The sequence below is a fragment of the Perissodus microlepis genome, chromosome 23 (assembly GCF_051167445.1).
Source record: "Perissodus microlepis isolate ML-2025 ecotype Zambia chromosome 23, ASM5116744v1, whole genome shotgun sequence".
NCBI lineage: Eukaryota > Metazoa > Chordata > Actinopteri > Cichliformes > Cichlidae > Perissodus > Perissodus microlepis.
The window spans coordinates 15146147-15158619 of record NC_140482.1 but is presented as its reverse complement, the minus strand read 5'-3'; the positions used below and the strand labels follow the sequence as shown (position 1 = coordinate 15158619).

At 41.3% G+C, this 12473-nt stretch overlaps 1 protein-coding gene across 2 annotated transcripts in view; it reads left to right on the top strand.

The window, feature by feature from the left end:
- ncam2a (neural cell adhesion molecule 2a) overlaps positions 1-6534 on the top strand; it is a 411246-nt gene extending 404712 nt beyond the window's left edge. For both annotated transcript variants that reach the window (XM_084921573.1, XM_084921572.1), the window contains exon 17: positions 3306-6534. In XM_084921573.1, coding sequence (XP_084777699.1) covers positions 3306-3420 — 115 coding nt within the window. In that variant the 3' untranslated portion in view covers positions 3421-6534. The remainder of the gene's footprint in view (positions 1-3305) is intronic.
- The last annotated feature ends 5939 nt before the right edge of the window (positions 6535-12473 follow it).

Here is a 12473-nt window from a genome sequence, read left to right as displayed (position 1 = left end):
TCCTTTCTTTGTTTGTGACTTAACCCCCCCCTTCTTTTTTCCCTCAATGTCTTGATAGAACTGGAGAAATACGCATTGAATGAAGCGCATATTAGGAGCAAGAGGCCTCTGACAATGTGAATCAATGTAAAAGCCAAAGTTCCTTATTGATCTCCTTATTAAACTTGTCTTACTTCCAAGAGACGCAGGGTAAAAGAAAGGGCTGTGTAGCAGGAAGAGATGCAACTCAGTGCCACGTTCGCTTTGCATTTTCTGTAATTGTCATCTGTTTTCTCATTCTTTCTTTTATTTTTGTTTATTTGCTTTATTTTGTTCTCTCTCTTTTTTTTATTTTGGTTGTTTGGTGTGGGCGCAAGCTACCGCTGAGAGTAAAATTGCATTTAGACATCCCTTGCTGAAATTTCAGAGCAGGGTTTTTATTCCCCAAAATGAAATGACAAAAGACAGACGCCTGTTTGATTTTACATGGGTAGCCCCCCCGTGGTTCGTATTTTTTCGGTGAATGTGTCCCTGTTGGTTTGTCAATAAGTGGTTTTTGGTTAGGCTTTAGTGTTTTAGAGGCTAGGATGAGGAGATTTGACACTGCTGATAGATATTTCTTTGAAATTTCTGTCCTCCTGGCGAATGAACACATCAAAGGATACTAATTCGATTGACAGAGTGCACATAATGGCAAGAAGCCACCTGTAATGGCACAGAAGGGGGAATAATATAGCTTTTTTCTAATAGCTACTCCCTAGTTATGGGTCATTTTGCATGTTTGAATTTGTGCAAGTCAAATTAGAATAGAAATGTGGGTCATTACAACAAAAGATATTAGAAAATGCTACTATTTAGGTCTCATTATGTTGCAGCATTACTTTATTCTGACCCACTGCCTGTATTAACCGCACTTGGATAAAGCCAGATCAGCCAAATGCAGATGAAAGCTCTCATATATCATATTGCTTGAAGCACAAGCTGGTTGGATTTTCATCATACTGATGCATATTAGCATAAAGATAAAGCTGTGATGTCCTTCTGCTGCATTACTCAAAACAAAACTCGTGGAAGATTAGATGAACAAGCGTGCCTGAAACAGGGCTGTGAGTAAGTCAAATAGCCCGTGCCTATTTCCTTTTCTGTCTGTCTCAAAATGAGTCAGACTTGCACCATATTGAAGATGTGCGAGCTCTGAAGTTATTGCAGTCCAAAAAAGTTGATTCTGTTCATCTGGACGTAGGGTTTTCAGCGGGAGAAATGTTTCCTCGCTCATCCAAGTGACTTCTTCAGTCTCAGCTGAATGCAAGTTTCCCCAACTTGCATAGCACGGAGTCTGGGACCGGTTGCAAGTAGTTATGACAACCAACTTTAAGGTTGAGTGTGCAGCACCTTCAAGCTCTGGCGACTCATTTTTAAGCTGCAGATTTGCACTGGTCTTGGTAGAATGGTGGTTATTAATGAAATGAACTAGCTGTATCTTTGTTTATAAATTTATAAAAAAAAAATTATGAAGTTTGTCTCCTTCAGTCTTGCATAAGCGAGTATAACACCTTTGTGCAGTGGAAAACTGACTGACTCAATCTTATTGTTGGTTTATCCCTGTCTTAATGCACCAGTGTCAATGTAAAGATGGCAGACTAAGTGGTCTCAGACTTTGTCCCTATCTTTAAAGCAAATGTTTCAGATGCAGGGAGATGACAAGTTGTATTCCATCATTAGTTGCAAGTGGTTGCTGACATATGTGAATATGATTGCCACATCTCCATTTACGCCGGCCTAAAGACTAGTCACTGAGAAGCTGGCATCCACCAGGTTGCTATAGAAGAGTATGTATTCCATGAGCGTTTGGCAAATGGTTTCTGGATTTACTGAGTCATGAGCAATGATTTTGTTCACCAACAGGTTGCAAGGAAGATGACAACTTGGTTGCAAACACTAGCAAACTATTTGCCAAGTGGTAGCAAGAAAGTGAAACCAGAGAGCTTTTGCTTTCAAAGTAAAAGTTGCCCCTTCTGAAATATGTTGGATGTGGCAATATGGCACGTTTTCTGCTTTACTGGAGAACATTCCCCACTTCCAGTTTGTGTCACACCTTTTCAAGTTTGATAACAGCTTTGAGATTAAAATGCAAAGTGCGAATGACAGTGGCAATCTACTTGGGGCCAAAGAAATTGCACTGAAGTTTTTGGTGCAGCAAATTCTTTGCAACCAGTTTTGTCCAAGGTGCATCAGCCAGCAACCTCCTGCGGTTACTTGCAGCCGTTTGGGTAATACATATTATTTACTTGGGACTATTTGTCAGATGGTCACTGATCGGGCTGTAGACCTGTGTAACTCTGGTGTTATAGGGTTCATCTTAGGCCTAGCCAAAGCCACATTTCCTGCTGTATGTACAATATGGGGTTGAGGCTCACATGTGGTGTTTTTTGGGGGGGAATGTCAGTCAGAAAAAGTATGCCATTAGGGAGGGGAAACCTAAAGAAATTGACTTGTTAGAAACAGCGTAAGATAATAAGGATTTTTAATAATAACGTAAAAGAAAATTTGGGTTCTAAATAAGGATAACAGGATGATTATGCTGAATAAAATTAATTTCAATCAGTGGCATTCTTTTAAAGTATTCTTTCAGGACCAAAGCAAATCGATCGATCTACATTGCTATTCCTGAACATACATAGTATGGCTTAGTTGGGAATCACTGAACTATCACAGATTGCTGAAACCAACAAATACTTTAGCGTCTATGTACCATATGTGTGCACTGATTTCTTTAAAAACGTAAGTGGATGCCATTCGTCCTTGGTGAACAGATGGAGAAAGTCCTGTAAAAAGCCTGCTAAGTCATGTTGCTTATAATTATTCATGCCTCATCTCCATCCTCATCAGACATCTAGAGCACTGAAAACAAACACAAGCTGACAAATTGATCAGCTCTCCAACCATCCAGACCAAACACAGGCAAAATAGGAATAATTTGGCTTTCTCTAACCCCTTGTGAAGCCCCGTGGAGGCTGTTATATTTAATATTCCTGCTGCCTGTTCTCTTCAATTAAATTTAGCTTTATTAATCCCAAAGGAGGCAATTCATTCACACACCGAAAGGTCTATAAGGTGGAGTTCAATGCTGTTAGGCACACATTTTTTGAAGGAAACCATTAAGCCTAAACTCTTACGGCAGTAATTCAGCTCTGCTTTATGTACAATTTATTGTGCGCCTGTTCACAATAATGGTATGTATGCTTTAAGTTCTTGTAATGACCAAGCTTTGAAGTGCACAAACTGCGTATTTCACTTCCACGTTGTGCATTTCTCTGTCTCTGCAGGAAGCTACCGCTGAAGGAAGAAAATGGAAGAGAGGTTCTCAAGCCGGATACGATTGAAATCAAAGTGCACAGTGACAACAGCATCCACACAAAGCCCGACGACAGCAAAGCGTAAAAGGGTCGGTCCTCCCGCCACCAAAAGAACATTCGGATCACAAGACCAAAACCCAGAGAAACTACAACACTGGAAAATAGTGGAGTAAAATACCATATCTGTTTATAGCAATGCCCCAGAGAAAGGCATGTGTAAATACAAAAAATAATAGAGAGAAAATAGGAAGAAAGTGTCAACCTTTTAGACACCCTGAGTGATTAATGTATCATGTTCTTACAAACATGGCATCAGTGGAAAGCTCTTGTTGATCAATGATTGTATATTATTTTCTGCCTTAAATATTATTTCTCAGATTCTGGTTTTTGTTTATTTGTCTGTTTTACACCCCACATGGGATTTTCATGCAGTTGAAAGGTGTTTCTAGCACTCTCCTCTTTGATGTCTCTCAAAAAAGACAGTCACAAGCGGAGGCATAAGCTAGTACGCTGGTGTGCCCCAAATATCTCAATGCTAATGCTTTTTTTTGTCTTTGTAAGAGCAATGCATGGGCTGACCTTCACTGCAGGATGTCACAGTGATTTAAGCCTGTTTCCATGCCTGAGTGTTACTCTACAACATCCTTTTTATGCCTGTGATAGCCAAGCTAGGTGCCTAGCTTACAAAGGCAAATTCTCAGTCATTGTACTTTAAGCTAGCAGGCTTCGCTAGCACACGGTAAAGAAGTCCTTAAAAGCTCTGACGCTTTATTGTCTAAAGAAAACTCTTATGTGATGCATTAGTTCTTGGTTGCATTTCTACCTGAAACAATATTAACTTTTTCCAGAAGACTTTAGGCCTAATATTTGGTTTGGTTTGATTTCAGAAGGGCTTTTGCGACTCTTTATAAGTACTCAACAGTATCCAAAAATCACAAGAAGGAAGAGTGTGTTGCAGTCTATGAAGTATACAGTACAAAAACCACACATGTGCATTGATGTCACTGTTAGCAAAGCCTTCTAAATTGACGCCGAATATTGTTGGCGCTCTTCAGGCGTCTCACTCTCTAACAATGTGCGCATAAGAATGTTTTATTCATCAGCTGCATACACCGTAATGTGTCGTATATTGTTGCCAGAGGTTAGCCGCACTGCAAGTCAATTTACGCTTTGGTATACAATGAGTAATGAAAAAATTATGTTAATGTGTTGAAAGGCGTCCCCGTGAGTGCCCTGACCAGTAATCTTTGCTATCTGTAAAAGCAGAAGTAGCAGCAAGGTACCACTCAAGGCATGGGAACAAAAGAGAAAAGGTATGCTCGAGAGAAATAAATCAACATGTACGTCATGTCTGTTTTAAATGATAAACTTTGGTTTCTTTGATTATTCTTGCCTCAGATTGGCCTCTGATGCAGTTTTTCTTTCTTTGGTCTGGTCACTATTCTCTCTGATGTTGTCACGTGTTGTACATAGGTGAAAAAAAGAGTATTTTACAAAGCTTTTATGTAAATATACCCTAAAGGATGTGTCCTTTTTTCCAAATGCAAAAGGCTTGGCTTTTTCTTTTTTTTGTGAACACTCCTTGGATGAAAAGCTGTTGGCTGTTTTTTTTTTTCTTTTCTTCTTCTTTTTTTTTTTCCTTCTGTTGTGTTTTGGTCCAAAGTTCAGTGATGGTGTAATATTGTTTTTTCCCAGTCATTTGCTTTCCCTTAAGAAAAACCCATGTCCTGAGGCTATTTCACGGCATTTCAATGGAGGCAGTAATTACGGCATTAGTGTGCCTTCTCTTTCTTTCTTTTTTTTTTTTTTTTTAAACACCCCCCCCCCTGTGGCCCAAAGTCGCTGTAGCAGTGTAGACCAACAAATGAACTTTTGATCACAGCTTAGCTGCTTTGTGCCACAGAATGTGTCATAAGATTGAATTGTATTGTGATGCTGTGGTTTCTGGGAAACGTAGTCATAGGATTGTGGGTTCTAATCACCGACACTGGACAGGAACGGACGTGTGCAACTACCTAGTACAACTAGATGTCAGGTCGAGGCTGTTGAGTGGTTTGATGGCATCACATGAATCATTACATGACTATGTGTGTGCGCATGTATGAGGGCATACATCCATGGGTGACTAGACTCGTCTACATGAATCAGGTTGCATGTATGTCCGCTGAATGTATCTGCACGTACTGTAAGTTAATCCGTTTGTATGTTTGCGAGGATGTGTTCCCATTTTTACTGTGTTTTTTTTTCAATTTTCCACAATAAGAGTCTCCAGATTCCAAACCTTACACTACATTAAAGAGTTAAGTGCTATTCTGGCATTTATTATATTTATTTTTTAATGTTGTTACCTATTTATAATAAAGTGCGAGTACACTTTCCATCACCATGGTGCACCATGTGGCAAGCGAAGGTGATGATGACCACATGCCAAGTGTGAATGTCAGAGTGCTCTAAGTGCACGGGGTGTTTCCTTTTAAAACATTTTTTTAAACCGTGGTGCGAGTTGGCGAGAGCTCTCATGCTGAGTTCCGGGGTGTGCTCTGATAGTTAAAACCTGATTATGTAGCTCTCGACAGTGATTAATTCCCTAGGCTGCAGCACTCCTTCCATGTGTCTGCCAGCCCCCCTCCTGTCCTCCCCACCCGCCCCCCTCTCCGCCACTGTTCCCTGCCTCTCAGACTCCACTGGTTTTTATCTCAGACTTACGTAGTGCTGGCTTTGTTTTCTCACAGCGAGCCCTTGTACCTGCATATCTCTAAAGGATGGTCCTGCCATGGAGTGGTTCCGCTGCCTGTTACGATCACTGTAAATATGGGAGCACAGTGCCTGGGGGCTATACGATTTGTACATGTTCTTTTGTATTTGAATATAAGTCTAAACCCCCCCCCCCACCCCTGTCCTTCTTCTCCTCCGGTCCCTCCTCTCCTCCCCTCTCTTGTCCTCCTTTCCTCTCTGTCTCCTCCATCATCCATCGGCCCTTTTTTCTGTAAAAGGGGGGCTAAAAAAACAGGTGTGTTTGAGCTCAGTGTACAGTATGTGTCCTCTTTGTCCCCATGCTCCCCGTGTCCCTTGGACTGTCCCCGCTGAGTGTGCTTTGTGCAGGAGGTGGGAACTATTGATGTCTCTCTGTACGTACCTGTGGAACACTTGTGACTCCTATCATTGGCCGCTGTAAATAAACATGTCCTGGTAGAAGACAGCGAGACGTTGTCGTTCCTGATCTCACTTTTTTCTTTCTACCGACTTTCCATCTTATATGTGGGTGTCCAAAAAAGCTTTAAAAGCAAACATTTTTATTTATACAGTAGTTTATCCCTTTAGCCCACAAAGCCACAGGTAAGTTTAGCATAATGAAAAGGTCATTTTTCAAAACTAGCACCTCCAAGGCTTAAATCAGTGAAAAAATTAAATTACACTATTTCCTAGACAAGTGCTGTGGTTCCCTACCTTGACATTTTGCTGTGACAAGACTCCAGAAAAGGATGCAACATCTTCGTGACATAACACAAATTTAAAAGAAAAGTTGTAGGCCAGCCTTTGTGAAACTCATTTTAAACCAGTTTAAAATATTAACATTATGATACGTTAGCATATACAGTCACTGGTCACTGTATTAGGTACACCTGTTCAACTGCTTGTTAATACAAATATCTAATCAGCCAATCACATGGCAGCAGATCGGTGCATTTAGGCATGTAAACAAGGTACAGATGATCTGCTGAAGTTAAAACAAAGCATCAGAATGGGAAAGAAAGGTGATTTAAGTGACTTTAATCTTGACACAGTTGTTTTTGCCAGACAGCTGTGAGTGTTTCTGAGTGTCTCAAAAAATGCTGATCCACTGGCGCAACCATCTCTAGCGTTTACAAGGAAGGCTTTGATAATGAAATTACCCAGTAAGCAGCAGTTCTCTCCTGACAAAGATGTCTTGTTGATGTTCACACTGGCTCATCATAACTCAACAAAAGAAGATTGGAAAACGTTGCCTCATCTGATGAGTCTCAGTTTCTGCTGTTACATTTGGTCTGGTGAGCATTTGGCATAAACAACATGAAAGCATGAATCCATCCTGCCTTGTATCAGTAGTTGAGGTTGTTGGTGGTGGTGTAACGGTGTGTGGTATATTTTTTGCATACTTTACCGTGTTAGTACCAACTGGTCATTGTTTAAATGCCAAAGACTGAGTATTGTTGCTGACAATGTCCATCCCTTTATGACCATAGTGTACCCATCTTCTGATGGCTGCTTCCAGCAGGATACCAGACCATGTCAACAAGCTCAGATCATTTCAGACTGGTCTTATGAACATGACATTGAAGTCACTGCAGTCTTTGAGACGTGGTCCACCATAGTTCATCTGGCTTTCTGCTCAGAGCTGGTAGATAGAGAGGGGGACCTACTTGCAATTTTTATGGTACAATTTTTGGCTGTATTAAATTAAAAAGTGATTTATCTCGATATTCCAAACCCTTTGTGTGAATTAGACCTGAGTCCAAGCAGTAAAGAGAGCCTGCAAAAATTAAAAAAGAAAATGTTATGAACAATGAAAAACATAAACCCATCATTAGTTGAAGCATTAATCTAAATTTGGTTGTAAATCTTGTAAATTCTTTCTCACATTTTTAGCTTGCACAGGTTCTTAATGAGGTAATGTAACACTGACCACCATGCAGTCAAAGGACACTGATACTGGGCGAACATTTCTTTATAATCCTCTCCAGCGTAATGGGTTACACTTTAGTCTGGTCCAGTTGTGATAAAAGCAGACTGCTCCACAAAGACACAACTTTAATAGCTTTTAATTTTTTTCCTGCGTTCTAGTCGACGGAACTCTTTTTTTTCCCTTTTTCCTTTTTTTCAGAGAACGGAGTGCTATTCTCATCAAGGTCATTCCTAAACCTTCATTACACCCGCTTTAAAGGCAGCAACTGTGTTGCATCCAAATCTGGCCTCCCTTCCACGAAACAGAAGAAGTGCTTTAATGATAAAAACCAGAGCGACTGAGGAGCTTTGCTCAAAGGAGGAATTAAAACAATTCTGAATAGCACGGAGGAGCCACAGTGTTCCTTAACAAAGCTGCCCCCTCTTCAGCGCTCATTTGAAGTCAGCAGATAACGTTTCTCAGACGTCTCCCTCCTACAAGAGGGAGGGAGGGAAGCAGCGGGCTGCCTGTTGGATCCTGGCTGCAAGGGTCTCTGTTAACAAGGGGAACAAACTTCAACTTCATCTCCCACAGGGGCTCAAAGGAAGTCTGCACATCAAACACTGAGCCTCATTTGGATGAGGAGATGCAGAGAGGAGCGATATTGGCCGCTCACGGGGGGGGGGGGTGCAGAGGAGGAGGGGGGGGGGGGGTGCAGAGGAGGAGGGTGGGAACGAGCTGAACAATCACAAGAGAAGAAAAGACACTTTCCTTCCTTTCGTCACATGGTGGACTGGCTGGCAGTCTTCTGCAAGTTCTTTTTATTTTTGCTAGAAGGAAGGAAGTTTGGCAAACAACAGAAGGGATGGACCACTCATAAGCACACACATAAGCACACTGTGTTTAAAGGACATTCAACACAGCAGGGAAGTCAGGCAAAATGTGAAAAGATAGCAGAGTAAGCCTTCAGGTAATATTTCTCCCTCTAATCTTTCCGTTTGCAGAGAGTCCCACGACACTGTGCGCAGACAGCACCTTAATCCCAACTATGAGAGAAGTTAGAGAAGTGGAAGAACTCTCCATGCCATTGTTCAAGTTTTCTCTCTCAGACACTCACAAGCACACATGCACTTAAACGCCTCCTCTCGCATGCTTGCACAGAGAATTCCATCATGAGACGTGCTCACAGGCTAATTTTTGAAACTTCCCCAAATTCTTAGCCGCATGGGCAAATCCAGCAGAGAGATTCTTGGCAGGTACAACCCTCCACTTCCTTAATCTGCTTTATTTCAGACTCTCCCCGCAGAGGTCCATTTCTCCTGATTTGTCAGGAGAAGAGATGGGAAGAGAACGGTATGTCTGTGAGTATACTGGAGGTGTACTAATTGTCATTCAAGAGTTATGATACAATAAATCTGCAACGGCACTTTACTCAAAGAGAAAAAGTAAAACACGAGAGTTCGAAAGTTGAAACTTTGTAGAACTTGCGACTAGGTGGAGTGGTGATATAAGGTGTCCTTAAGGAGGGATCATAATGAGATTTCGTCCACTGTTTGGCATCTTTCTAAGCCAGATGTTTACCCTCAGTCAGGTGACGTTTTCTTTCATGTTTACTTTGATAGAATGGAAAAGCCCAAAATTAACTTTTGAACATGAATTTAGCGGCAAACAACACTGTTATTTAAAGATATAGTGGCTATCTCAGGAGAATCACAGTCCCTCTCTTTAAAACTCTTCATCCTACTTTTAGTCTATTGAGAGCCAAGACTAAAAACATGTAACTAAAAGTAAGCAGAAGTATGGAATATTAAGTATATTTATTAGTGCTGCCAGCGTTAATCTTGTTAAAATGACGTTAATGCCATAACCGCATAACGAGACTGACATTGACAGCACTAATATTTATGTTGTATACCTGTTTGTTAGTTTAATTGAGTATGTGCAGTTGTTGTTTCACTTTGCTCCTGTGCTTTCTGTTTGGCTCCTCTGCTGTGTTGACCAGACAGATGACGAAACAGAGCACAGGAGTGCTGCAAAAACAAAAGTCGTGACTGGGCTCAACATCAGTTATCTCTGCAGTTCTGCAACCTCTGTCTCTCTTCCACAGCATGTCTTTTATCCTGTCTTCCTTCTCTCACCCCAACCGGTCGCAGCAGATGGCCGCCCCTCCCTGAGCCTGGTTCTGCCGGAGGTTTCTTCCTGTTAAAAGGGAGTTTTTCCTTCCCACTGTCGCCAAAGTGCTTGCTCATAGGGGGTCATATGATTGTTGGGTTTTTCTCTGTATCTATGAAGCGCCTTGAGGCGACTTTTGTTGTGATTTGGCGCTATATAAATAAAATTGAATTGAATTGAATTGAATTGTCTTGCATAGCAAGGCAAACACAGAGCAGTGATTGTGTCTCGACTGGTATATTTATAGATTTTGTAAGGAGGAGGTGTGGTTCACAGACCCATTTCACTTTAAAATAATTGTGCACCAGTGGTTCCAAATTTACTATTCACTAGCCAACTACACTGTAATCCCAAAAGTTATTTGCATTCAAATGGTTTAGCTATAATCACTGATGGTAATTAATTTTCTTTGTAAAACTAAAATCATATAACTGTGTCAGACAGAACTCATTGGTGGAAGCTTTTTGCACTTAACCTATATTGTTTTGCATGTGATGCACTAAAATGAATACATTTAACATGGTCCTTTCTATTTTAAGTTTATTCTAATAAATAGTTTAAGTTCAATTTTTTATAAGAGAATAAGTTTTAAACTCAACACTCAAATAATAAAAGTAAATTTGATGTTTACTGATCATGTTTAGTTGAAAGCACTTTCACTATTTTTAAGTTTTTGTTGCCCCTCCCATATTTTTCCCGGCACTGGAACCGAAGAGACGTCTGGACTTGTTTGTCAGGAAAAATTAAGACAAGTCGTTTTTGGTGGTTTTGCCTGGGATTGGACATGTTTGTTTCAGTCTACAGTCGATAGGGAGTACTTTTCCTCCAACCTCCACGCAAACAGGTGAGTTAAATCTTTGTATTTCAACTTTAAGCAAAAATAGTTGCATGTTACATTACGCAAATGTGCACGCTAATTCAATCTACAGTGAACCCTCGTTTACCGCGGGGGTTACGTCCCAAAAACAACCCGCAATAAGTGAAATCCGCAAAGTAGTGAAAAGTATTTATTATAAATGTTTTAAGGCTGTAACCCTCACAGCCTTAACCCCTGCTCATGCGTAATGGTTCTAGCATCTTCCTCGTCCATCCAAACCGCGCGGTTCCATTGTGTGATGTGAGCACATCCAAACCGTGTTCAGGGTTAGCCCGGGTCCGGACTCCGGCCCCGGTCAGAGGAGGTATGGCAAGCCATTAGTTTTTGGCGAATTTTGGCACTAATGGCTTGCCATAAGGAGGAGGACCAGAGCACGGCCGGGCACCTCCAGCCGTTCACACGGACAAATAAACCTGTCATTATTCTCTGCACAGCCGCGCTCTGACGCTCAGCCCCTCGCTGAGGCTCGAGGGGCTGAACACCGCTCCTCTGCACCTGTACGGCCTCTCGTAAAGTTTACTTTATTAACATGTGCGCCGCTGCAGCGCCATACAGAGCTGAGCAGCGTCTCGTCCTCGGCCCTCGCTGCTCCGTGCGGTACATCGTACTGAACTCTGCAAACGGGACTCGTGTTTCAGAAAAACTCGTGTTTTTTCCTCTCTCTGGACTTAACACTTTACTGAGGTTTGGATGTGACAAATAGCACTTCATTTGACAAACTGAAAGCATTCTGTGCCGTACAGGAGTCACGGTCCTCAGCCAATCAGAACGCAGAACACGTCGTGCTTCATAAACTGTAAAATAATGCATTCAAAATTGCACAAAAAAAATCTCTTGACGGGTTGCTGCCTTATCAACATTGAAGAATGGGTCAAATGCAGAGGACAAACTTCATTATACAGTTGTATAATGACAATAAGCCTTACAGATTCCCCAAATTTTCCTGTTTTTTTATTTTTTTTATTTGAACAATTAACTTGTACTTAAATAATAAACAGCATTTATAGAAATACAATACTTTGACCTTTTATACTTGTGTTACTCTCCACCAACAGGTTAACTCACAGTTTTTTCCCCCCCTCTGTAGAATGCTGCTGATGGTGACCTTGAAATCCCAATAGGAATCATCTTCAATGGTGAAAACGGAAGTCCAGAGCAAGAACTGAACCCCTCCCAGCTGGGGATCCTTCTAGAGGGCAATGTGGTAATGGATTCCATCTGCACTCTTCCTTTGGCAATGTGTCTCCTGTTTGGACTGACTTATGCACTCCACTTGGAGTACCCAAAGTGCATGAAGAATACATTCCTGTTTATCCAGCAGATTATGCTGAATCTGGGACGAAACGATCCTCCTCCAAAACTCCAAAGGCTAAAAAATGAGCTTTCAATGTGTGCATAGATACATTGAATGTTCACTCTTCATTGAGCAGCTTTTTCTCAAGTTCAG